Here is a 26,278-nt window from a genome sequence, read left to right on the forward strand (position 1 = left end):
GAGAAATTTAAAATAAATAAAAGTGAAAGATATTTTCTCTTTTATGAGCTGCTATAATCTTCTGACTCCTGTGATTCATCTTGCCACCCACTAAAGGGGTCCAGACCTCAAGGACCTCTAGGTTCTTAACCACTTTCAAGAGAGGTTCTTGCATTATGAAGACGATGCATCAATTATGGAAAGAAATTGGTTTGTCGTGTTTTTGTGCACATTCGGTCACGTGACTAACAGGTGACTGATATATAAAAGAGCTTGAGGTATTTTTGAATATATGATGGTTTGCAGTGACATTTATTTAACTTAGTGTGAGCCATTGCTTTACAGTACATTCAGCAGTGATACATTTCATGGTATTAACAGCTCGGTTCAGTCCTTCAGGTTTGAAAATCTTTGTGTTTTTATTTTAAGTATTGCATCATCAACTTACACAGCTAGAATCATCATCAGAGTGCATGTTTTACAAAGGATGGCCACAGGTTCAGAACAACAGGAGGGATGCCCTACTGCACTCGGGACTGCTTGTTTGGTTGGGCGAACTTGACTTCCTGGACCCGTTTGCTCAAATCAACCCCCTGAGAGACTGACACCAGAGTGGAGTGGGGTTTTACAAAGGATACTGCAACTTCCACTTCACCCGGCTGGCGCACTTCTGGCCAAGCTCTACCTTAACCACCACTGAAACCTTAAACACAGAGGTAAAAATACAGCTTTTTGATGAGGATATGCTAATGAATTTGCAGCAAGGCCAGAAATGTTTTGTCAGACCTCCCAATCAACTGATCCAGGACTATTCTGCACTGGACTGAAAACCTTTTGTTTTTACATCTTACACTGGAGAGGCTTGTCTTTTTATGACAAACAGCCTTCAGAAGTGTGATATTTACTGAGTAGCAGGTGGCAAACAGCCCACTGACATCTGTGCAGGCTAGTCATGGACCAGGTGCCTTTCTAAAGCTCAGCTTTATTAGGAACATGGAGATCACGCACACATACATATACCCATGCTTGCACGCACGCACGCGCGCACACACACACACACACTCACACACAGAGCAGACTCACATGAGAGAGGACAGACCTGGCCTCACTAAAATCAGTTGTTTTAGTTTTTGTTTTAACCCACCCTGGAATCATCCTGGATCAGAGCATTTTACCGCATGAGACAATATGAGTGCCACAGGGAGCTTTCTCTCTCTCTCTCTCTCTCACACACACACACACACACACACATCTTGTGATGAAGAGACTAAACACTCAATTTATCCCAGCGCAGTAAAACGCAACAATTTGGACTGTGTGAGCGGGTTAAAACGCTACAAAGAACTGAGCGAGGTCTGAACAAGGAGCGAAATTCATTTGTCGTAAAAACACTGAGACCTTTTTCCTGTCAGCAGTGCGGTTTCATAAAAACAACATAAGAAGAAGAAAACAGAAACAAAGATAATATGAAGGTATTAACTTAAAAAGGGGCAGAATAAATGTAAACTGCCCCCCCACACAGAGAGAAAGCGATAAAGAGAGAGAGGACACTGAGGTGTTCTGAGGTGGTTTTGGCATTTTTTTTTTTTATTTCTGAGCACCAAAAGTGGTGACTTTCTGATTTAGTGCCAAGTCCAACAACCTCAAAAGAGCTCACAAAGAGCCTACATGTCGAACTCTACACCGTAATGATGTCCATCAGAGGTTTTGTTCTTTTGTGTTTTATCTCTTTAAATCTTCACCCGGAGGCCTTGTAAATGTAAGACACATTTTGTCAACTAAAACAAGTCTAATAGAGACTACAATCCCCCTAATGGAGGAAAGTGGAGTTTTAGCCCCCTTTTTTTGTTTAGCAGCCGGCTCAATAATTGCCAGTAAAGTCTTGGCTATGGGTGAGTCTTGTGCAGAATTAGCTCCCCTCAGCACAGACCCCTAAAAACAAGATGGAGAGCATTTCACCTTGTGACAGCAGGCTGGGAATGAAAGTTCAACTCATCCTGTTTTAGGTCTGTAAGGATCCTCACAGGCGTGGTGTGTGGTTGGGGAGTCAGCCCTGGACAAGGCTGGTGACTCTAAACAGGCGAGGCTCAGCACTAGGAGCAGCTTAGGGGCCAATTACATTTCAAGTGTCCATTGAATAAATGATCAAAAAATGAAAACAGAAATGGCTACATTTTTTTTTTAACCCCTTTCCCACCCACCCCGCAAAAAACAAAAACAAACAAACAAAAAAAAAAACCCCTTAACAATAGTCCATAAAATATACATTTTTTTAAAATAAGGAGTGAGGAATAAGCATCAAAAAAGAGGAGTAAAATAAGACAAAAAAAAAAAAATAAGTTAACTTTTTCCCCCATTGCTTGTGTTCTTTGAGGGATTGCAGAATAAATATTCATATTCTGTTTTTTGTTTTTCCTTTCACACACACAAAATAATGGTTGGCAGCTCAACATGACAGTGGTAAAGAAAAATAAAATGAACTGCAGCTCAAGTGCAATTCTTAATGCCAGTGTTGTTGGGATGGATTACATTGACATCATACAACCCATTTTCTTTTTCCAACGCTTCAAACTTTCCCCCCACATATCACCTGCCCACCAGTGGAATGCCATATGGGACTTTTTTTTTTTAAACCACCATTCACAAGCAACACACTGAGAATAAAAGTGTATAATAAATAAAACATGGCCAAACAAAGTCCACTTTTCCAAAAAAAGTCCTTTTTGGATCGCTGTTTGCAAATGGATGGAAAGTTGTTCTATTGTTTCTATTAAGCATAACATTCCTTTTCCATCCTCAGGGGTGGGGGGTGGAGAACAGAATGGGTAACTTTTGAATGTTTCCATCAGCAAATTAATGATGCGTTCATCGGCGGATAAAAATCTTCCCAAAAATTCAATTTAAAATGCACAATAAACACAGGTCAAACAGCAACAGATGCAGTAGTTCTATCTGTAAGCTCTACTTTTTTTTTAACTAATTTTTTAAAGTTTTATTTATTAGGGTATTTGTATGTACAAAAAAAAAGAAAGGAATTTACTTTTTTGGACGGTCACACACGAGTCTTGAGGGAGAACTGATTTAAAAAAAAAAAAAAAACTAACAGAAAGGTGTTCAAACTGACCAAAAAAAAAAAATACAAGAGTTATTGCTTGTTACTGCTGGAAAGAAGATGGACATCTATTCCAAAGTTTATTGTTTGGATTTTTTTTTTTTTTCTTGTTGCTGTTTTTGTGTGTGTTTCTTCCTTCTTGGTTTGTGCCATTTCTATGGACAGCTCTATAGTAGGTAAGTGCAGGATAGCTTGTAGTTAGCTGCTTTTCAAGGGGAAAGAAACCAAAACAAAACACACACACACACACACACACACACATACAAAGTTACAATTTCCACTCTCTGAAAATGCACTGAGCACCCACATTCGTCAGGAATGTTTTCTTTTTTCCCCTCCATTTTTGTGGCTTGTTTTCCTCCGTGTGTGGTCGGAAACAATCACGGCAGACACGCTTTGTTCGCTTTAAAAGCTTAGTGGTAGATCTGATCTGCTTCCCCGTTGGTTGGTTGGTTGGTTTGTTTCACAATAGCACCAATTCAAGTGTCAGAGCTTTTTGTGGTGTCGAGCACAGGTAATGGGAAAAAAACAAACAACAAACCCACCTTGATCAGACAAGGAAGAAATTTAGGGCTGGTGGGATGAGCTGTGTAGATATGGCAAAGTTCACCCACAGTGTTCATTAAAGTCCAGATTTAGCCATGCCCAACACCAGAATAATAAGATATAAACAAACACCCACATTAGACGGAACCAAACAGACACCAAATTATTTTAATATTATATAATTAAAGAGCGTTTTGCATCAAATTTGGGGTTGTGTATTTTTTAAACAAATTGTGAGATTTACTGGCTCAAGGAAATTAAAAAAAAAAGAAAAAGATTTTTAATCTTTTTTTTTTTGTTGTCGGTTCAAACATCGAGATGATGTCTATGTCTCTGCCGTTCCTTTTAAAATAAGATCTGAACCAATTGGCAGTCTGTGTGTGGGACCCTGGTGTCAGTGTTGGTCGACGCAGTTCAAAAAATTCTGAGGCAAGGAAGAGTCATCACTGGAGCGCCTCCAAAAATGGGTTCAGCAGTGTGAAGCGGAGGGGAGGGGCAGAAACTAAAAGGCTAGGAGCAAAGGGGGAACACCATTAGCTGGGGGCGTGCCAGTTGTCAGAGCTGACTGGCTGTGTGTGTTTCATAGGCATGGCTGGATGGATAAACAGATGGGAGGGCGAGCGAGTTTGGCAGGGAGGTGGTGGTCGCGTTGGTGGCACGGGGCTCTAGGAGGAGAAGGCAAGTTTGACGCTGCAGGAGGAGTAGCCCTCGTCACTGGCCATGCTCTGCAGACTGCTGTGGTCATCCAGGTCGCTGGTGCTGGCTGTGCTCACACTGTCCAGCTCTCCATGGGAGAACTCCGTGCTTTCCACATCCACCTCAATCTCCTCTGCAGGATGGAGAGATGATGAAAGAGGAGACGAAAAGTTCAATTTAACATTTTTCCCCTTGCATAAATCTTTTTACTTAGATTATTAAGGAAAAATTTTCTGTGCAGTATATTGCATTTCTGTGTATTTCAGAAATCTTTTCTGATTTTACTTTGTTTGCTGCAATCGTGTATCCTTTGGATCACACAGTGTTGATTGTGATTTTTTAAAGCTACAATATATTATAGACAAGCATTAATTATACAGCAACATGCCATATTGTACAGTTATATAGTATCTTATATAAAGCAACACAGTTTGTATTGCCCTGCTTGTAGTGCAGCAATCAATGAAAACAAAAATACTGTATATGAAAGAGTGGAGATTACAGTCAATTTCATTTTCACTGGTCGAGTCAACCATCTGTCGACCAAGCTGACATGACATAAACTAATGCTTGTTAGATCAGAGTCATTTTTTTGTGACAACACTTTTGTCTTGCAACAGGAAGCAAACATGTACCTCACACTTGACAGTATCACAAAAAATAGATGTGCATTAGTTCAGGAAACTCTTGCTTTTTAAACCTCTGTTTATGTATTTGTGTTGATCTCCTTCCTCAGCACTTTGACATGCAGGAGGATATCTGACTGGTCCAACCTCAGTGCTGTAAAATTAGTCCGACAGCAGCTGGAGGTTCTAGCCGTTTTCACACATGCTCTGCAGACCTGACAGTGGTGCATGTGAGAAAAGTCCAACGCCCTTAGACTGGACATTAGCTGGTTTTTAACCTACTGGCCCCCTAATGTAAAGTCCCTGTGATGTCAGACTGTGCTCACATGTGAGTGGCGCAGCTAACAGCCTTGTGAAATTATCGCTAACAAATGGGCGTCATGTGTGTTGCACATTTTTATCCAAGCGCCTTCGCCTAACCCAGAGCAGGCTGTGTGAATGTGTCTAAAGTGAGCCATTTCCTGCTGTTACATGTAAGAAACAACTGGAAAAAGTCCTGATGTGATTCTCCTGATGTTTTTACATCAAGTCCATGTGTAAAAACCTCTTTTGATGGTCATGTAGTTGCTAATATTAAAAATCCTGCCTGCGACCTTCCTTACCTTGGTCAGAATCAGAGCGGTCGGAGCAGAGAGTGGAGCCCACGCTGTCCATGCGTATCCTCTCTCCCTCCCCCGGGCTGCTCTGGGCTGCTGCACCACCGCCTCCCCTCAGCAACTCCAGCTGACGCTGGAGGTGCCTCTGCTCACGCTCCAGAGACTCCAGCTGGTACTGGCTCTTCCTGTCCACCTCTTCAAGTTTCTGGTCAGGTGAAAGAGAAGGGGAAAGGTTAACCGTGGCTACCAAAACCTATAAACAGAGCATTAGTAGTCTACACAAAAGATGTTTTAGCACCACACAATGTCTATAAAGTTATATTCATTATCAATACAATAAGGCCATCAGTTATGAAAAACTTTACTGTCTGTGGCAGGAAAGGGGAAAGACATTCAGTTGCTTTGTAAAAGAAACTCAACACTTGTTAATATGTTCTGAAGCCGTATTATGTTGGAGATCAATTCAATGCTTTTCAAGGCCTACATACCCTGGAGAATGCATAGGAGGGTAAGTGTGTAAGTGAGAGGAAGGCCTGATAAAAAATAATGAGAAAAAAGGTTAGACAAATGAATAGTAAGGCACTACAGAGATTCAGAGGTTGCAAGCAAGACTGCAAAGAAGCACAAGCCTATTTTACATATGTTCAGCCCCTGAACGTTTCAAAGATATACGTGTGAGAATGCAAATCATCTGAAACAGACACAGAATGGACTTTACTCCGCCAGCTCCCCGCAAACTCTGTGGTGTCACATTGAGCCCATGTGAGAACAGAAAAGGTAATTGTCCAGAGAATTCATAGCCATCGAGCCGATGTAAAGAGTGTGAAACTACAAACACATGAACAATGCCCCAGAATCTCTTTAGCATTCAGCCAATAAACAAGTTTGTCCCCTCGGATTTTTCTCCTGTCGGCCATGATACCCCTAAACGATTTTCCTCACCTGTCTTGTTTACACCGTGTCGACTTGTTTACGCCTTGCACCATTATGATATAAATAAAGGCCGTGGCAGGGCCTGATACAACCACGTTATGATGTAACCTTGCAGCCTTATGTCATGGTTGCCAACATTAATGAGTGTGACTCCCAGCGACAGACCAAAACAATAGGCCATCAATAAGCGATGGAGAGACTCAAGTTGACAGCAACAGCAGACGTGCAGAGCGCCGGAGCGGGTGGGGGCCCACCTCAACAACAATATCGGCTTTATACTTCCCCCTCTCTGCTACGTGAATGCACTCTATGCCAGGCTTTCCCCTTACAGACTGCTCAGTCTCAGGCGGTCACATGCCTGCTTTTAAAGTGGATAAGAAGTCTTACACTGCATGCACAAATAGTAGGCAAATTGTATTCCACTGGATTCATTTTACAATTGAAGGGAAACATGAGGTTTGTTTTTGAGTCTTTATCCTCTTTATTCTTTTTTTTGCTTCTTTTTAGTTTTTAGAGTTATATGTGACAAATGAACACAAAATAACATTTCAACCTTTCAAAATATTGAGTGACCAATCTAACCACCCTTCTTTACAGTGACTGTCATAAGGCTCATATCCACGAGGTCTGTCAGCATCTTCATTTGTTCATGATTAACTTTGCTTAGGAACAGTCTCCCAAATGCTGTTCAAAAAGGTCTATTGTCTTCTACAACTGTAATCTTTTTTTTTTTTTTTTTGAGAACAGCCTGCAAGTTCTTAACAGGATTTAAGTCAGTTAAGTATTCTGTCATCTTCTGAGATCATAGCTTTCTTCAAGCATGCAGACCTCTTTCTGTACCAATGCTTGAAGAAAATATGGTTCAGAGAATAGCAGTGGGTTTCATGGTTCATTTTTAGCATATCTTCAACTGGAAAAAGGTCCTTGCTGGCACCTGCTTCAAATACCTTTTTTCCACTGATGCGCTGCTGGTGACGGTGGCCAATCTAGAACCGGTTCCGTGTGTTTACGCCAAAAGAAACCTGATGTCGATCCCAGGGCAACATCAAGTTGCTGAGCCCACAATTTGAGCCACTGACCTTAGTGAGGTGATTTTCATTGAAATCTTTTGCTACGTAACATTTTGCAACATCCCATTCAGAAATCTGTCTAAATGTGGGCTGGTTCTCAGAAGACACCAACAGGACTGGCTCTGTATGAGCACTGGTGGACTGACCTTTGAAAAGTCTCCTCTTCAGATATTTTGAACCCAATCTTGAAGTATGAACTTGTGAATCTTTGGTAATTTGCACCTTTTCTTCTCTGTCTTTTTTTTTTGGGGGGGGGGGGGGGGGGGGGATCACACTAATAACAAGGTTATGCACCCCCGAGCAGTGTTTTATACCAGCCTCAAAACTGGATTATCAGAGAGAGAATCATCAGCTGAAATTTGCTGCAAATGTATTTCATGTCATTATGATTTTTTTATTTATGTTTTATTTCCAATACCATCTTCATGTCCTTTTTTTCTGGCTTAAATATTGCAGTTTCTCTGTGTTACATATTAAAAAACAATCTTACCAGGACCAGCTTTAGCCAAGAACTGGGTAATCATATGTACCTTTATGTGTGCTTTGGCTTTGTTGAGCAGACCCAAGGTAGTGTGGCGGCTGCAGTCAGGTCCCAGGGGTATGAGGGCCTTCAACCGCTCCAGACACAGCCGCAGGTGAGCTCGTCTACAAAGAAAAGAGAAACAAAGAGGGGAAAAAAAAGAATAATTAAATCAATAAAAATGAACAATAGAGCAGGGCGACGGTGTGGACAGTAAAACATGAAATACATTCTGGTAGTTGTTTGTCTTGTTCACCAGCCTCAGGCAAGTTCATGCAGATCAGGGGCGGGGGTTAAACGAAGCGTCTAATATGTAGTCCACTGCAACCTTGAATCAAAGGTCTAATGCCTCTTTGAGGATCAGTGCACCCTAAAAAATAAAATACAGCATTTCTCTTCCCTTTATGTTATGCTGTCTGTATTTTCTCACTGGCAAGACAAGACAGAAGCCAGGCTATTTCAATTATTCTAAATTAAGAGCAACTAAAAATGGACCTGTTCCTGTAACACCTTCCGTTCAGTAGCAAGCAGTATTCTGTTGTCTTTGGGATGTAGGCCTCATAAAACTCACCAGATTCTTATGAGACTCTACCAGCTACAGATTTGGCTCAAGTATTGTTAATCAAGTTAATCAAGGTCAACAAGGAGATGTCTTATCCTCTGCAGGTATTTTATGCATCCAGCTGCAGATACTTGTCTAGCCTACATTACAAAAAAGTTTCACCTGGCGTGGAAAAGGGTTGATGGTGGTATAATGGCATTTCCTGGACATTACTCAGCTCATGTACTCCATCATCCTGACAGTACCTTATTCTGTGACTAAAGACAAGCCCCAGGTACTATCTATCCTGCTAATGGACCTGAGTTGAGAGGTAAAAAGAGATAATTGTGGCTATAACACAATCAGTGCTCCATTAGTAGGGGCTGTCTTTCAGCTGGCCTGGAGGGAAAGGTGGAGAGACATTAAGAAGAAGTAGACTTAGTGGAACGACCCAGACTTAGGAATGATCTCGTGGGAAGCTCACAAGAGACAAACCCAGGGGACCAGAGCAGGACTTCATTGCACCAAGTTGCAAAGATGGGCTAGACAGCTCTCTGCTCTGCTCTGCTGCTTTAAGACTCTTGAACATGTGAGTGCCGCTCAGAGTATATCTGTCTGTGTGCATATGTGTATTTGTGTGGGTGTGGGGGTCAGCATGGATGGTGCTGATAAGAACATAAGAGCAAGCCATTACAGCCATTACACAAGTAATGTTTGCATGAGTGCATCAACAAACATTGCATGTCTAGGGAGGGAACTAGGAGGAGCCTTGATTCAGGCCGTATGACTAAAAGTTAGGAAGTCACAACACACACGGCCTTTTATTCTCTGAGTTTGCATGATGACTATCAGGACATCTGTCTGTTTAATCAATTCTATTCACGGGACATAGCAGAGCCCACCTTTTCTCTTTATCTGTGTAATGTATATCTGTGTGTCTCATCTCAAACCCTCGTCTGCACATACACGGATATCAGCTGTCACTTATTCACGTGCTATTCGTTCAGAGCAGCCTGAAGCGATACACACAGCTGCACCTGGGAGAAGTCAACAAAGGGCGCAACGCTGCAGAATATTTCTGAAAGCGATTACAGTTTTGTGTATTTTGTTCAATGCTATCATCAGGATTATTACTGGATTTTGTGGAGATCCATTAAGTGTAACAGGCCATGTTTGCAATGTGACCATTTTGAAATGAAGTTGGCTGCGCATACAGTATGTTTTCAGCTTTGCTGATATGCCACTATATTATTTATCGTGGAGCTGTAGCTGAAGAGCTGGCACAAATATTAATTCATGTTACATCAATCTCATGCATGTACACAGGTCTCATTTTAAAACCCTATCTCTCATTCACCTGTAAGGACATCTCAATCACTCCTTTTTTCCTAGATGTAAATACAAGCAAACATTTTTCCACAGATGGCCATCAGCTGTCTGGTAAAGAAGCAGCGAGGGCAGAGCAGGCCACAGTGCTGATGTGTGGGTCTGTCTGGCCTGTTAGGCATTTAGTTAACAAACTCCAGACATTGGAGACCACAGTCTTCTCCTCCAGTCCCATTGAGATAAAACCAATATATCTCAGCAGACAACCCCAGATAAGCCCCCACTTAAAACCACTCCTGTCCTCCTTCCACCGCCCCACTCCCCTTCACCCTGACCCACTGACATGACAAATATATACAAAAAAAGAAAAAAAAAAATAACTGGTCTCCTGACCATGCAGTATCACCACATTTCTATCACTGGCTACGTCTGACCTTGTGCTTCTCAGCACTTAAACCACTCTTATTAATGCAGTATGAGGTGTCACTGGCCTGGCTGCTGAATCAACACTTTTTTTTTTTCTGAACCAGTATAAAACCATAAATAACAACCAAACACAGATGATGATGATGAGAAAGAGTTTGTCACCTCTTTCAGCGCTTTGTTTTCCTGGCACTGCCTTTTTCACAGCCACCTTTGATAATGTATGATGTCTTCTTATAGCAACAAGAACTAATAGTTTGCAGTATTCAAAAGCCTCTCTGTGCCTCTTATTGATAGGCAGGCATGTGAAATGCCTGTGTGGCATTTGTTCTTATCTCTGAGTGTATGACATGCTCTACTGTGTAGCACTCTGATAACTATAAATGGCCAAGAAGACCAAATAGCCTAACAAGGAGCGTCTGAGGAGCAGCGTGTAACTGTGAAAGCCAAAACTGAGAAGGGTTATTATTGAGTAACTTTTGACTGTCACATTGAACAGCCTGGTAACAGGAAGCCAAACTGGACGTGTTATTCTCAACAGGGAAGTATATTAGAAATCATTGTGCATTATGTCCTCAAAGGCGCAGGCAGGCAAAGACAATGTCAGAGAGGTTCATCATGTTAGTCGCCAACAGCACCAACACTATCTCCAACAGCAGTCAGCAGATACGCGTATGCTGCGGTCTCTGCTCAGGGTGTCCAATTCAGAGTTAAATGGCCTCTGAATGCCAGTGTCATCAATTTATTTCCATTCCTGATCACAATGGCAGTCCTGTTGCGGAAGCGGGTCTGGAAGAAGGCTCACGTGGTTTGACCCACACAGACAGACCCTTGCATCACTGTGTCAATCTGGATGAAGCATAACTGCCTCACTTAGGGGCTAAAGGTCATAAGTTCCTGGCTACTGTTGTGTACTGCTGATGTCCAACAGAGCAGGTCTCTAATCCCTAAAAAAGGCTTGTTTATCATGTAGACCAGCAGCCAAAGAGCATAAGCCATTTACGGCTTACAATATGAGTGCAGGCTTGTGACCATAAATACCTGCTCGCTGCAGGCAGAATCACCTCCGCCCTGTTGTAGCCGTGTAACCTGAAACAGAGCCTTCTGTTTCCAGAGTTCTTAGAAAAGGCTGCTGCCAGTTACATAAACAGCTATGGATTTACTGTGCAGCCCCATAACTTCATGTCCTCTGCTGCTAATGCTAAGGACTGGTTAAGTACATTTGGTTAAAGGCTATGACATCACAGGATCATAGGCTGATTCAGTAGGGAGCTGGTAATGTGACTGATGTGGAATCACTTTCAGCGGGGGTTAAATAGCTCGCTTGTGGAAGTCAGTTTTTTTTTTTTTCCAGGCAAAATGTATGACAATAAAAAACAAACTGTGTGCTTTAAAATAACAGCATTAAGATTAAGAATCTTAAATGTGAAGATTTTAAATTGTTAAGATGAGATGAAGATGAAGTCAGGGCTTCCATATCTGTACAGAAGAGTGACTGAGCAACAAAAATCTGCTCCTTTTTGTTACATGGCTTAATCAAGCTGAGATATTACTAAATTCAATGAAACAAAAAAATAATCACCTCATTCAACAAACAAAATCACAGATAAATAATGACTAACACCATCCACTGTGTGACAGGAGACATTTGGAAATGATTCACAAAGTGACAAATATTCCTAAAGTAGACTAAAACCAGTTAAGAATATCATTCTTCACTCTTCCAGCACTTTAATGAATGGCACGGCAATCTGTAGGTTGAATGAGGAGCTCTCCATCTGTGGCGGATTACATAACACATGCCTACCAGGACCTGTGCTCCAAACTGTCACGCAGAGCAAGGATATCCAATCACTCAGTGATAACAAGCAAAAACAGCCTAGTTCTGTTCAGTAGCGGGGGTATAAGAGCATGTTTAACTTTTTTTTTTTTTTTTATATCTTGTGGGTTTACTTTTGCAAACAGCCGCTTTTGAAATCCCACACTCTCCTCAGTAGTGAGCTTCTGTGGACTCTAGCCTTAACACAGATTGATTTATAATGTTACTGGCTATACAAAGAAACAAAACACATCTAAAAGGGGCTGCTGCTGCTGCTGATTTCCCACGAGTTCATAGGACTTTACAAAGTAAATATTCACAGTATTTATAAAAGAGGGTTACAGGAGCTTTTAGTTCTCACCAACTAATGGGCACGCTCGGCTTGTTTTCATTTATCTCCAGTACAATGAAGTCTCAAGTGTGGCTAACAGATGCAGAAGTCTCATTGGCAGTTATAGAAATCACTTGATTGCAGTGATTGCCTCAAAAGGTTATGCAAGAAGATATTAAGTTAAAGGTGCCATCATTTTTGTCCAAGCCAGTTTCATTAGTTTGGTTTTTTTATTTATTATTTCTTCTGTCAATTTCAAGTTATTTCAGTGATATTTGAGCTTTTTTCTTTCTTTAACAGAAGGGTACCAACAATTTTGTCCGTGTCCGCATATAAGAACCAGCCCATTTACCATTTATATATGCATGTATGTTTGTCATGCTCCTGTGGTCTGTGTTTCTGAAGGGCCCCAGGTGAGTAGGCAGGCATGCAGGAACTCTGCCTTTTGGCTTTGACGTGTGAGTGAGCAACCAGCTAGCTCTGGGTCACCACACCACACCTATCCTTCATATCCACCCTCCTCTCTAAACCCAACTTTGTGTGCACACATTATCTTTTTTATCATAAAATCGCACAACTTTCGGCCCTTTTTACTTGCTTCAGTTTAGTTTAACACAGAGCTCTGCTTCATTTGTAAGGCCGAACAACACTTCAAGTGTGATTAGAGTACAGCGTGTAATTACATTTGCAACAATGAGAAGCAGTTTATGAATCAAATCATGATTAGTAACAGATGAGAATTTATACTTTAAAATTCTGCACTGCTCTCCCTATATGCCTCTAGCTGTTTCGCTTGTTGTTGAAATGCGTCAAACTGCCTCCAATGTGACTGAAGCAGAGTTCTTTTTAAAGAAGCACTTTGAAGTGCTCCCTGTTGGTATGTAAGAGCTGCCCACCATTACTCTTACAGAACCTACGCACATCCTATGTACAGCAGCTCAGCACTCGCCTCCCTTGTTTTTGAATCATCCATGCACAGACACACGTGCAGAAAGTGGAACACCATTGAAGGGCATAAACACTGCAGTATATGCATGTCTTCCTACATATTCTAACATAAAATAGCTTTATAATTATCAACTAGTGTCACACACACTGACTTAAAATTTTCAATCTGTAATTCCCACATTATTAATATGGCAAGAACAACCTGAAGAAATCAAGAGCTGCAGTGTCTTGAAAATATTTCAAAAATGTATGATAGAAGTGTGAAGATGTTATGAATATAGTCTGAAAGAAAAGCACAAGTGGCTTTTTAAAATTCTCATTTGAAAAAAAATCCTCCGTCTTGTTAAAAAAAATTCCCAGCAGAAGGAAATCCCAGCATGTGGTTTAAAGATAATAAACTGTGCATGAACCAAAGGAATTTCTCCATAAACACAGGGATATTTAATGAAACCTCAAAATTTCAAATCTACAATTAAGGCCCTCAAGGGCTGTGGACACCTGTCGTAGACAGAAGGTGGTAACCAGAAAAAAATGAATGCATTTTCATTATTTTTTGCTAAAAAAAAAAAAAAAAAAAAAAAAGGCGGTAAAAGAACACCTGAATGTGAAGAGTTATACAGACATTTTGTGCCATATTTTTATGGCATCTAAAAGCAGCACTTTTGGTTCTGATGATTTTTTTTTTTTTTGTTTGCTTAAAGTCCTCTGGAACCAACACTGTTACTCAAAGTGTGAGCAATGAAGAAAAAAAAATGCAGCTGCCCTAGATTCTAAACTTGTGAATACGTAAATAATGGATCACTTCTCGGGCCATCCACATTGTCTGACATAATTATTGTACATGCTTTTAAAGGGAAGGGTCAGATTTCCAGCCCAGATACCAGTCAATGCGCTTCTCTTCTGCAAATCCCCCACTCTCTCAAACCCACTTAACACACACAGACGCACACCAAATCTGACCTACTTCTAGTGCATGTGGAGGGACAGGATGTGACCCTTCACTCAGTTATTACACTAATTACACATCACCAATGAATGTCTCAGTGGCAAATCTTTTAATATGACATAAGAAAAAAAATTAAGACATCATTAAACAGCCCTATTAGGGAGAAGGGGAAATTTGACTTAGAGGGAATTCTTTTGTTCTTCCTCTTCCTTACTCCATCTGCAGTGTCAAGGCTCATTTAAAGCAGCCGCAAATCGCGATTTACATAATGTCAAAGATTATTGGACTGATTACAGTATTTTGTAATGCAAAGCCTCATTTAAAGTAGACTAAGCCATGTCCACTGAGCACTACATCAACTCAACAGTAAATTATCTATTTGGATGGGAGGGCAATTAAAATCAACCAAAAAAATGTGGCCACAGATGTTTTATTTTTCCTCCTGTGCTTTGAACATTATTCTCCAGAACATTCCAAATCCATTACTTAATGGTTAAAAATAGCAAATGTGAGATGCTTACTGCTTAAGTTTCCTGGCCCAGTCGCTATGGCAAATCACACGCGAAGCTCCTTCTCCCCGAACATACAGAGTGAAACCACATGTGAACATGTGGCACGCTGGCCCATAGTTTGCAGACAGTGACATGTAATATACATGGACGGAGGCAGGGTTCAAATCAAATGGCAGCCCATAAATTTGTCCCACGATGCTTTTGGTGTAACGTCATGAAATGAACAGATTTAAAGTAGGAATGCAAGGACTGTGAAATTTTGGGCCAATAGCGCTGCTTAAAAGTAATAATTTGGCCAAAGCCCGATGCAGGTACAGATTATTTGTTTATGTAGCTTCCATCACACACACACACACACACACACACATATAAATTATATACATAAATAAAAACACACACATTAACATCTGTACCCTGTGTAGCTCAGACAACACGAGCATTTATAATATTATACAAACAGAACAGATACACACAGAACAAAAGGGAACATAACAGCTCTCTGCTGTTCACCACCTTTGTTTGCTGGCTTACTGGAATAACACAAAGTGCAGGGTTGTTTTTTTTTTTTCCTGCTAAAGTTGCCTCTTCCAGTATTCTCTGTCTATTATGCCATCTCAGGCTTTCTCTCATTTTTTTTTTTTTTGTTCAGGTGGGATCATCTCCCTCACACACATGACTGCTGTGCAGCTGCAGCTAAGGTCAGATGTTTGACCCTACAGAACAAGGCACCTTGCTAAATACTAGTATTTCCCATAGGGGAAACCACCAGCCACTAGTTTAACTGCTGGAACAATAATCAAAGAGGCACCAGCCTGGCTGCAAAACTCGAGCCTGCTGTATGTGCTTTAGCCAATTACAGGTTTATTATCTGAACTATAAATGGCAAATTAAGGAAATGAGAAATGCAGATGCAGACAAGGTTATATTTAAGGTTTTGCTTCTCATGAAAAACCTGTGCTGATTTATGATTTTACAGATGGTTCAAACATTTGCCCATGGCTAGCACATGACATGTAATTCATGTTTTAATGTCATTAACAGCCACTGGACAATGCTCTGGTGCCATTAATTGTTTAAAGCTACAGTACCCACTGTAAGTGTCCCACCTAAGTGTCCAAACTTTTGACTGGTACTGTATATGACTGTGAGATTATAACAACTAGTGCTGATTGTTACTGAAGCAAATCTAAACAACTACACAAGCATTTGTGTGCTGAAAGTTATATTTCATCCACAGCTGATCCGTGCGCTTGTCCACCACATTTCTACACGCACATGGCTCACACAAGATTAGAGCAATCTTTGCCCTACAGCAACTGTAGGCTTTTTTTTTCTGAAAGACTGATGCTTCCCTCATCTCCTCTATGAAACATGGACAGATGGGATGAATGTAGAGAGTCAGAGTGAGATAGTAAGGGTGAGGGATATAAAGAGTGAGGGAGGAAGGGGAGTGTTCTGTCTGTGTAATCTGCCCAGAAACTGGCCATGGGCACAAACGTGTGCCAGTCTATGTGGAATTCAACTGTGTTTAGTGACCAACTCGGTTTCCAACAAGTTTTCGTCTTAAATTTGGACATCCATGTGGCACGTATTTTTTCCAAACACATAAAAAAAAAAGTTAATCCTGAACGTACACATTGCATGCACATGTGACATAAATGGCTGAACCAGAATATTAGTTCACTGGATCAGTATTTAGTTTTAAATTTGGACAGTTAAAAAAAATAAATAAATAAAAGGAAATACTGTGTGTTGAATCTGAGCGTTGACCAAAAGACTTTTGTTTTACAAAATAGTACAAAGTAATAAATCTGGAGACTTTCCCCCCCCATTATGGCTCCACTAGGCTCCACTCTTCTGTTCTCATCTGCTCTGTTCAGAGAGTTGCATAAACAAGCAAGCAGCGACACCCGCGAATGTGCTGTTTGCAAAGGAGCCATGTTGTTCTTGTGGTTTGTTATCCAGGCGGAGGCTGTACACTGTCTATGTGAAAGAAAAAAGACAGACATTCTGTCGCTTGTAACTTTCTCTCTGGGTGATCATTTTAGCTGTAAATATAGTCAAAATCACAGCGTACACATTGTCTTTGACATATATGGTGATTATGTCAGACACATTGTTAGAAAATCCAAACACGTGTCTTTGTGTCTTCGTGTCCAGCTAGTAACCCTGAAAGATTAAGAAATATGCCTTACTCATGAGGCTACGAAGAGCAGAAGACTAACTGAGCTAAGCCGGCTGTTATTAGGACAGTTCTTTTGTCCATTTGGACAGTGACAGCAGATAAGGACTCAATGTCACTTCAAGTTTTAATGGTAGGAAAGTCTGGAAGTGTTTTTTTTTTCACCAGGCAGTGAATAGAAAAAGCACACCTGCCACAAGGAACACAAGTTTGAGTCTGCTGACATATGTCTAACTAGAAAAGTCTCTTATGCAGTCACTTCCTTCTGCAATATCATCAGCCTCACTTAGAAGCAAGCTTGATTGGTCGCAGGTTTTTACTGCACAGTGCAAACTGACAGCCATTTTTTTTTTTTTTAATTTGATAAATAGGACTGAAGAATAGGAAGAATGTTCTGCACAATTCCACATACTACAAGATCTTTCTCAGCTAAGGAGTTAAATAATAATTAAGAAATCTTGGGACTCCACACAAACAATGTCAAATGAGGATCAATATTCTGGTTCGATGGTAGGGAACCAAAAAAAAAAAAAAAATGCAGAGGGTGTGAAAATGCATTGCTGCATGTGGGGGGGGGGGGGGGGGGGGGGGGGGGGGGGGGGGGGGGGTGAAAGTTCTGAGCATTCAGGCAGTTTTGACCTCAATCCCAAAAAAGAGATTCAGTGTGTGGAAGAGAGAGAGACAATTTTTCCAATGGTAGTAAGCTCATAATAAAAATGTATATATGGATATGAATTCGAAGCTAAAACCAGACTGGAAACTGCAGGCAATAAAATGCAAATGGAAGTTCAAAAAAGAAAAAGGCAATAAAGATCACTATAGACTTGCAGAACCACAGCCACAAATCGAAAGGCCACAACTGGTAAATAAAATGAAACGCATTTGAGCAGACCACAGCTACAGCCACGCTCGTGACACATGGCAAAGGAGGGACGGAGGACAGGCTGACATAAATGAAAACAGAGGATACAAAACAAGTGACTTTGAGAGAAGTGGGATGAAAAAAAAAATTGTGCAGCAATTTACCCTTTTCGGAGCAGCAACCACAGACATAAACACGTGCTCACGCACAAATACACACACGTGCAGAGCGTGCTGGAATAGAGAGAGGGTGATGCGCTCTTTGTGTGGCTGGGCCAAGAGACTCTAGGGCTGAAACCCATCACTAACGCACGGATTAGTTCACACGTGCACACTGCCTTTTAATCTGGTCCACTGACAAAGGTTGGAAGAGAGAGAGAAAAAGAAGGCAAGTGACAAAGAGATGGAGTGAAAGAAAAAGACGGTCACAGAAACAGAGCCAGAGATGGATAATAAGGGAGGGATGGGGGTTGTAGTTAGTGGGGCAGAGGGTAAAGAGATGGAGGACAGGGCCTGCCTTTAGGTGCACTGTAAAAGAGTGACCATACCATCTAAAATGTTACCAATACGTCTGTCTTTGGCAAGTAACCCAAATCTCACTTGCATACAGATCACGTGACTGGACAGCTACACTACACAAAACACACATCATCCATTTCTCCTTTTGAGGAGCATTTTGGCTTTTCTTTGATAGTGGACATCAACAACTGACTCAAAGTGAGAATGTGGTGACTGTGGTAAGCATCTTTAGCATCTACGCTATCAGATAGAGGACAGATCAATCCCCCTCTCCTTCCATTTGTCTACTGTCCAATTCATGAATTTCAATGCACACAATGGCACACAAGGTCACTGACCCATCCGCAACCCTCACTTTCCCCTCTGTGAGTGGAGGGGCGAGGGCAGAAGCTTTGGATTAAAACTCCAATATGGCTTTTCTCCATAAACGGGCCTAGTGTAACGCTAGGGACATCCAACCAGATGTTGGCTATGGGGGTGGGGTGTGTCCTGTCAACTAACAAACCCCTTAGTTGTTCATGTGTTTTAATACACCCAATAGAGGCGTGTAATCCAAATGCTGTACATCAACCTTTAATGCGCAAAATGCACACATTTCCCATCAGATGCACACGTGCACTGTTTCACTCTCCCAGGTTAAATTCATCCTAAGTCACTTAACCCAGCTGGTGGCACGCATTTCTACTTGGTGTTAGATGTTAGTTTAAAACATGGGCATGTCAAATGACTTTCAGTGGAGGTTTGATGATGAGAAAGTACATGAGGCAGCTATTGACGGAGTAAGGGGTGGAGACTTTTTGCTATACTCCTCCATCTCACTGCTCTCATTGGCAAAAAATTAACCTCTGTGATTGGTCAGAAGGCAGTGGTGTTTCCCCCATTTTCCCCAGCCGTGAGACTAAAAATAGACACCATAGTCAGATTTAGCCTAATTGAGTCTGTCTTGCATTTTCAACTAACATTCCCGTTTACCTCCTTTTATCCTAAGTTACCAGGCTGATAATATGACAAGCTGCTCCAGGAAAGAGGAAGAGAACCAGAAAGATTTCTTCCTGGAACAGTATCTAACTCCAGCTTCATCCGTTTTGTCCAAAGTGGCCTAATCAACCATCCCAACAGTGTTGTTAATGGTACAGGTCCCACTGTGTGGGAGTAACTGAACACTCTGCAGATTATTATAGTGCAGCCTGTACAATTAGACTGAACACCTACAAACAAATAATGAAAATGTTTGTATTTAAGTCACTGAACATTAAACCAAGCTGTGAGCCAGAGAAGGGATTGTTGATGGTTTAAACCTGCTGACTAAACCTGTATTTAACTCTGTTTAGTTTTATTTCTATAACGCCAAGTCAAAACAACAGTCGCCTCAAGGTGCCTCAGCTTTATACCTTTTGGTCACACCCATCTTCCACAGAAAACTGTATATATGCACGTTAGCAGGATAGGGGCACAAGAACGAACCTAGATAAGACGAGTCAAGGGTCAGAAGAGCAAGACAAGACGTGGGTGATGGGCAAGCCTTCGAGTGCCTACATACAGTCCCGTGTGGGGGCTTCTTCACACCTGTCTACAGAGCATCTGTGTGGGGACTGAGTCTGATGAATGATGACGTCTGATTTTAGAGGCTGATTGACAGTGAGGACTGCCAGGATAGGCTATGTCCAAGTCATTTGACATCTGTCCAAGTATTTGATACCAAAAAATTATGGCAAGTTAATTCAAACTGGTCAATTATCTCAAGCAAGAAGTTTTTATTGAAAGAAGCAGCTACAACAGTTGTTGAGCTTGCATTAGCAGCATGCCAGTGATGAAAAAAGTTTGCTCACTATTACTTTTTTCATATTTTAACTTTACTTTGTTCCCTTGTTGCTTCCTTTTCACTAATTTGGCAGACTGGGAGGCTAGAAATCTGATCCATATATCTCTATAAATATTTGTTAAATATAGTCTTGAGGCCTATATGGATTCTTGAATTTGTTGATGTTAAAGGTAAGTGCTTATCTGAAAGACGTGCCTGACTGGTCTCCCGAGATTGCCAAACTACAAAAAAGACTTTACTGTCAGAACCCTCAAAAACCCAGCAGCAAGTGAGATTGATATGTAAATCAGAAAAGGCTAATCCAGTCTCCCTTCACTTGACTCAGAACAATTCACTTACGCTACCAATGTGGCACAAGTAAAAATGCAAACGTCTCGTCTCAGCTTGTCTTATAGTGGGCTGAAGATAATACACACATTCATGAACATACAGTTGAAGTATGAAGATTTTTTTCACCATGTTATGAACCAACTAAACTTTTAAAAAGACAAAATGACCTCTCCATTGCAGCTGGGTACCCCCCCCCTCATAGATAAAGCAAACTTGTAGCCAAAGCCACCATTTGGCTGCTTGCCATCCGGGTACAGGCTTATGTCTTACTGTGACAGGGGGGAAATGCTCACTCTACAAACACAGAGTGTAGATGAGGCTTGCGTGCTTCTTAAGGCTCCCTTAGTCAGGTGTGTTTGACCAATCCCTGTACTCATCCCATCAGCCTCTCAATTACTTCCTTGTACTGAGATAACATCATTAGCTAAACCAAAGCTAAGCTCAACTATTCAGAACTAGGACTGAGTGGCTTCGGAGAGAAGGGAGGTGACATGCCTCAGCACGTGTACATGCTCTAGCTGGGCTCACCAGACCAAAGATCAAGTCCCTTAAGCTGCTTTTCTGAGCCAAGAAAAGCTTACAAATTGTCACGTTGGTCAGAACAAATGGTCCCAGTTTTAGGCCCCGCAGCAGGGCCTGAGAACAGGCCGCACTCGCTGAGCAGAACAACAAGAAAGGACCAGCGAAGCAGTGTTGCTTTCTTCAAGGAACATCAGCACAGCCAGAGTAACCCAGGCTCATTCATGTTTGACTGCACATCCAACCCAAAGGCTGCAATAACAGATCGGTGTTTAAAGCCCACTGGTTAAAAAAATACAGAAATGAATGAAGGCAGTCAATGACAATAAAGCTATGCACCATTTGAACAATGTGACACGCTTCTAGTGATATTCAGTTTCAGTCTTAATAGAAATATCTTCCTTAAAAAAAATAAATAAATAAATAAAAGTTTGAACATATACAGAAAAGAAAAAAAAAACCGATGTATGGCTTGCGATTGTCTAATTTCACAGTTATGATGTAACTTTGCGCTGCAGATGTGTGTGCTGTCCACTTTTACATTCTGCCTCAGATTTGTGTTTAGCCATGAATGCTCAGACATGAGCAGATGAATATGATTTAGTATGTTTACAGTTTGCTCTCAGACCTTCCACATTGGTGTGTCCTCCTGATAAAAATTTGCAGCACAGGAGCAATAGCAAAGGTGTTTTTTTTTTTTTCACATGGCTGTCACTGATCTCCCAGTGTTGACAGTGGCTAGTAACCGCCTGCCTCTTCTGGAAACAAAGCGGGCTTTAAAGGTAGGAACTAAACTGTGGAGCTGCACAAATAAAAACTTTTTTGAATGATTCCCACCTGGGCACAAACTATATTAAAAAGTGGCAGCTGAGGAGGAACTCAGATAATACGCAAGAGTTCTTGTTTTCATCCTACCTTCTCAATGATGGCTTTATTAATAATCAATAAAACAAGCTGTTGCTTGCTACAACAAATCCACAACTGCTTGAGTGTCTACAGATTTAACTCAGAGCCACTTTAATTATTAAACCTCAGTTATTTAGTGTTACGCACATCCTTTACACAACACACAACAATGAATCACCAACTAAACCTGAGCCTGGAAATTTATAGTCAACATGTTTGAAAGAAAATGGCTAATTAGCATAAGGCTATGAGATCAAAGCAGTGGAACTGCAACATGCAGTCATACAAGTCTTTTACTGTTAAACCCTACTAAGGCAGCGTAATTTAGCAGTGACATGTGGAAGTGAAATAACGCTGTACATGATCAAAGCGGCAGAGCCACCACGTTGTCTGGTCCCACCACAGACGGTAAGTATCCGGAATGTGGGGTTTTTTTTCTATTTTTTTTCCCCCTCTTTCATTACCTTTTATCTGCGTCTTAGCGTCTCTGCTGGCACAATGAGTCCACGAGTCTCAGAGGTTATCAAGAACTATGGTAGCCATGCAATGCAAATTATCTTGCCTGCAGTAGATACATAGGGTTGATAAGTGTTGGAAAAAGCCCCACCCAGGCTGGACCATAAAGAAGCTGCCTCCAATTTACAAGACTTGGAAGTCTGCTGAGATGGAACGAAAGCTGCTTCTGTTGCACGATTGTGGTATAAGCCTGACACACTTGGATGAACAACTATGCCCGATACATGTAACTTACACTGGGGCATGTGCTTAAAGGGAATTGGATTAGCTTCTGGCAAAAAGGGGGATTATAAATGATTCTGACTTTAAGTGTGCTCTAAAAGGATTGATTACCATTTCAATTTTTACTCTCTTTCTTTGCAAATGGAAATCTGAATTAGTCTCATATTCATCTACTAAGAAGCAACACCATGCTAACTGTGTCAAGGCAAGAGTGAAGGAAAAAAACATGGTGTCAGTATCTGGACTTAGTACAGGACACCCTATTCCCAGCCTGCTCTGCTGTGCTGTTGCAGCTCTCTCTGAGTAAGCCTGCAAAGTGGAGCCAGGGAAAAAAAGGAGGAACAGGATAGGAAGTTTCATTGGATGTTACGCACATGGTGGGATTGAAAACACACTGAAGGAAAACTAATGCTGTCAAATCCACAAATTGGATAGGTCACTCAGTCTGAATGAACTTTATCATATAGGGAATACTATTTCAGCACTTATTCAAATTATCTTTCTAATAATTCAATACTCTGCAGAAGAATTCTAGAGACTGTATCATTTAATAAAAATAAAACAGCACCGTCAGAAGTTTCCTACTCCATACAAACTAAGCAAAAGTGTGACTGTGTGTGTGTGTGTGTGTGTGTGTGTGTGTGTGTGTGTGTGTGTGTGTGTGTGTGTGTGTGTGTGTGTGTAAAAGGCACCCATCTGCTGCAACAAACTTAGCAGTGATTCCTTCTGTTCTGCCATCTACAAGCTTTACACAAGTCTGCTCTGAATGACAGAGATGGCCATAGAAACAAGCTTTACTACAAGATCAGCCCAAAGAATATACAAATACATCCTTCACACTGTGTTTTAGGAACAAACAACTGAGTTGGCACTGTTTTTTTAATGTATTTGTGGGGGTGGAACACTGAAAAAAAAAAAAATGCAACTCTGCATGGGTGCCGCAATCTGCTGAGGCCAGTCAGCCGACCGGCCGGCCTTGTGTGGCTTTGTATATGAGCACCAAGATGAGGCATCAACTCTTGTCTATATTTAGATCACTGGATGGCTCTCCTTCCAATGTTCCCATCCTTTCAGAAAAGGCTGCCAGGGAGAATGGCGAGAAAAACAGGCTGAGGTGATATGTAATTACACTGAATGGATGCAGCCTCCCACATCCTTTCATTGTACCCACACACTCAGAGATAATGAAATGGAAGGCATGGGGGTTTTTTTGTGGGCTTTTTTTCCCCTATTTACCATAAATCCTGCAAGTCTAGCCGCTCTTATTTATGGTGTCAAAGAAAACCCTTTAGATCTTGACTCTTGAAGTCTGCAAAGTCAGAGAGCATAAACACCAGCAAGCACCCTATGTGAGCAGTGAACTCAATCTGATAAGGCTTCTAAACAGCTCTTGCTTTCTTTGGGGGACAGTGTGGTAAATCATCAAAACTAAAGTCTAACTAAATACCCCACTTCTTACACTGCAGACACCACACTGACTGCAGGCAGAGTGTAGAAAAATCTTCAGACTTATTTAGATATAGGGCTGAAATTGTTGCCACTACTACATACCAATAAAAGACTTGGATTTCGGATGGCTGCTACATATGAAAATTGAGGGACGTGTACCTGTTCCACAAAATGCTGAATGGACCACAACCACCTGACTGCAAAGAGAAAAACACCTATATTTGTTGTATTTGGCTGAACAAAATAGGCCTAAAAAAATTAACACAAAGGTCCAAAGATCTAAGCTACTTGCCACTAGCTGGAGATGCAGCTTCGAAATGGCATCACTCTCTGTTAGTAACAAGCAAGGAGCAAGGTGGAAAGTAAGCCCTGCTAACCAACGCAGTTCTGCCACACTTTGAATCAGAAAACGTTCAGCTGCATATAGGCTATGTCAGACTAAGCTGGCATATAATCACTCGAATGGAGCAGAGCATAACCACATTCTGGATGAGTGTGTTGACATTAACCTGCAAAGAAAAAGGTTGCCAGTACTAGCAATGCTAATGTTAGAAACACTCAGCAAGGTACAACTTGCCACACAAGAATGTGTTGTGTGGCAACACATTCTTAAATATCCATGTAACAGCTGTACACACTATGTTTATTCATTGGATTGGGTTTTATTTGCGCTGTATTCTGACTTTTAGACCAGTCAACTAGCCTGACTTCTAGCTAGCTCAGACAGATGAGGAAGTTTACATCACGTACTCACCAGGGTTATAATAGTTTTGGATTTTACATTATAGTTTAGTTTTAGTTAGTTTTTACTTTTTTTTCTCTAATTCAGTTAGTTTTAATTAGTTTTCAGAGTGGTTTTGCTCGTTTTTATTAGTTTTTATTTTTGGTTTCATGCTTAGTTTTAGTTAGTTTCAGTTAGTTTCAGTATTAGTTTTAGTATTTTCATACCTGATCAGGTGTAAGATTCAAGGCGCAAAAGTGACTATTGTGTAATGAAAACTTGACAAAAGATACAGTTTAAAGAAATATAGTCAACAACCAACTGTTCACAAGACATGCTAAATGTGTGTAATATTAAGGACACACATGAACATCAACAGGGAGAAACAAAGAAAAACATGAACTCCCAAACTCAATAAATTCTACAATAAACTCCACAATAAAGTTCAGCATCAGTGCAGCAGATTAATAACGCCTACATGTGGTGTTAAACAAAAACAAACTCTTTGAAGGAGTCAAAGCTCAAATCCAGCTGCATCCTGATGTTCTCACCACCTGAAGCTGCTTCTGTTTTGGAGCTAGCTTGGTTAGATGCTCGCTAATTAAACCTGCAGGGTCTTTGCGGCCTCTGTACACAACCTACAGAAGTTGCCGACCTCATGTCCGCATTTATGCTTGTGTAGCTGGATTGTGTGTGTTAATTATCTTGTGGTCGTGTGCAGGTGTTTGTACTCAAAGAACCTCCATACGGGACTCTGCCGCTTTCTCTGCAGACCGCAGCCATTACTTTGCGGACCAGCGCGGTGAGCGCACGCACATGCGCACTCACACAGTTGTCCTGTGGCGCTCCCAGCTTAAACTCGGAGAGCGGAAACAATGATTTCATATCAATCCACAAGGCTTAAAAAAACCCCCCAAAAAAAACAAGTAAATGAAAGTCAGTTTATCGATAATTTCAGTTAGTTTAGTTAGTTTTGTAAACTCACAATTCAGTTTTAATTAGTTATCGTTTTTTCCTTTTAATTATAGTTTTTATTTATTTCAGTTAACGACAATGTTTTTTCAATTTCAGTTTTCGTTATTTCGTTCGTTTTCGTTAACTATAATAACCCTGGTACTCACAGACTTATATGCAAAAACATAGAGAGCCAAACTGTTGTATAATTCACTGTTGCACAAAAAGGTGCAAAGAGTATTCACATTAGAGGAGGAAATGAGTAAAGTGAAAAGAAGGAAGGGAATTCATGAACCCAACTGGGCCACCCAGGTACTTTTATTTTTAAAGACCTGTTGAAAAAGTGTGCTTCC

The 26,278-nt window shown here is 41.0% G+C and overlaps 1 protein-coding gene across 3 annotated transcripts in view; it reads right to left on the reverse strand.

Moving 5' to 3' along the window:
- Positions 1-253: 253 nt before the first annotated feature.
- mxi1 (max interactor 1, dimerization protein) overlaps positions 254-26,278 on the reverse strand; it is a 33,054-nt gene continuing 7,029 nt past the window's right edge. For all 3 annotated transcript variants that reach the window (XM_030729585.1, XM_030729603.1, XM_030729593.1), the window contains 3 exons: positions 8,089-8,203; positions 5,562-5,760; positions 254-4,466 (listed from right to left, as the gene is read on the reverse strand). In XM_030729585.1, coding sequence (XP_030585445.1) covers positions 4,303-4,466; positions 5,562-5,760; positions 8,089-8,203 — 478 coding nt within the window. In that variant the 3' untranslated portion in view covers positions 254-4,302. The remainder of the gene's footprint in view (positions 4,467-5,561; positions 5,761-8,088; positions 8,204-26,278) is intronic.

This window comes from Archocentrus centrarchus, chromosome 1, assembly GCF_007364275.1.
Source record: "Archocentrus centrarchus isolate MPI-CPG fArcCen1 chromosome 1, fArcCen1, whole genome shotgun sequence".
Classification (NCBI taxonomy): Eukaryota; Metazoa; Chordata; class Actinopteri; order Cichliformes; family Cichlidae; genus Archocentrus; species Archocentrus centrarchus.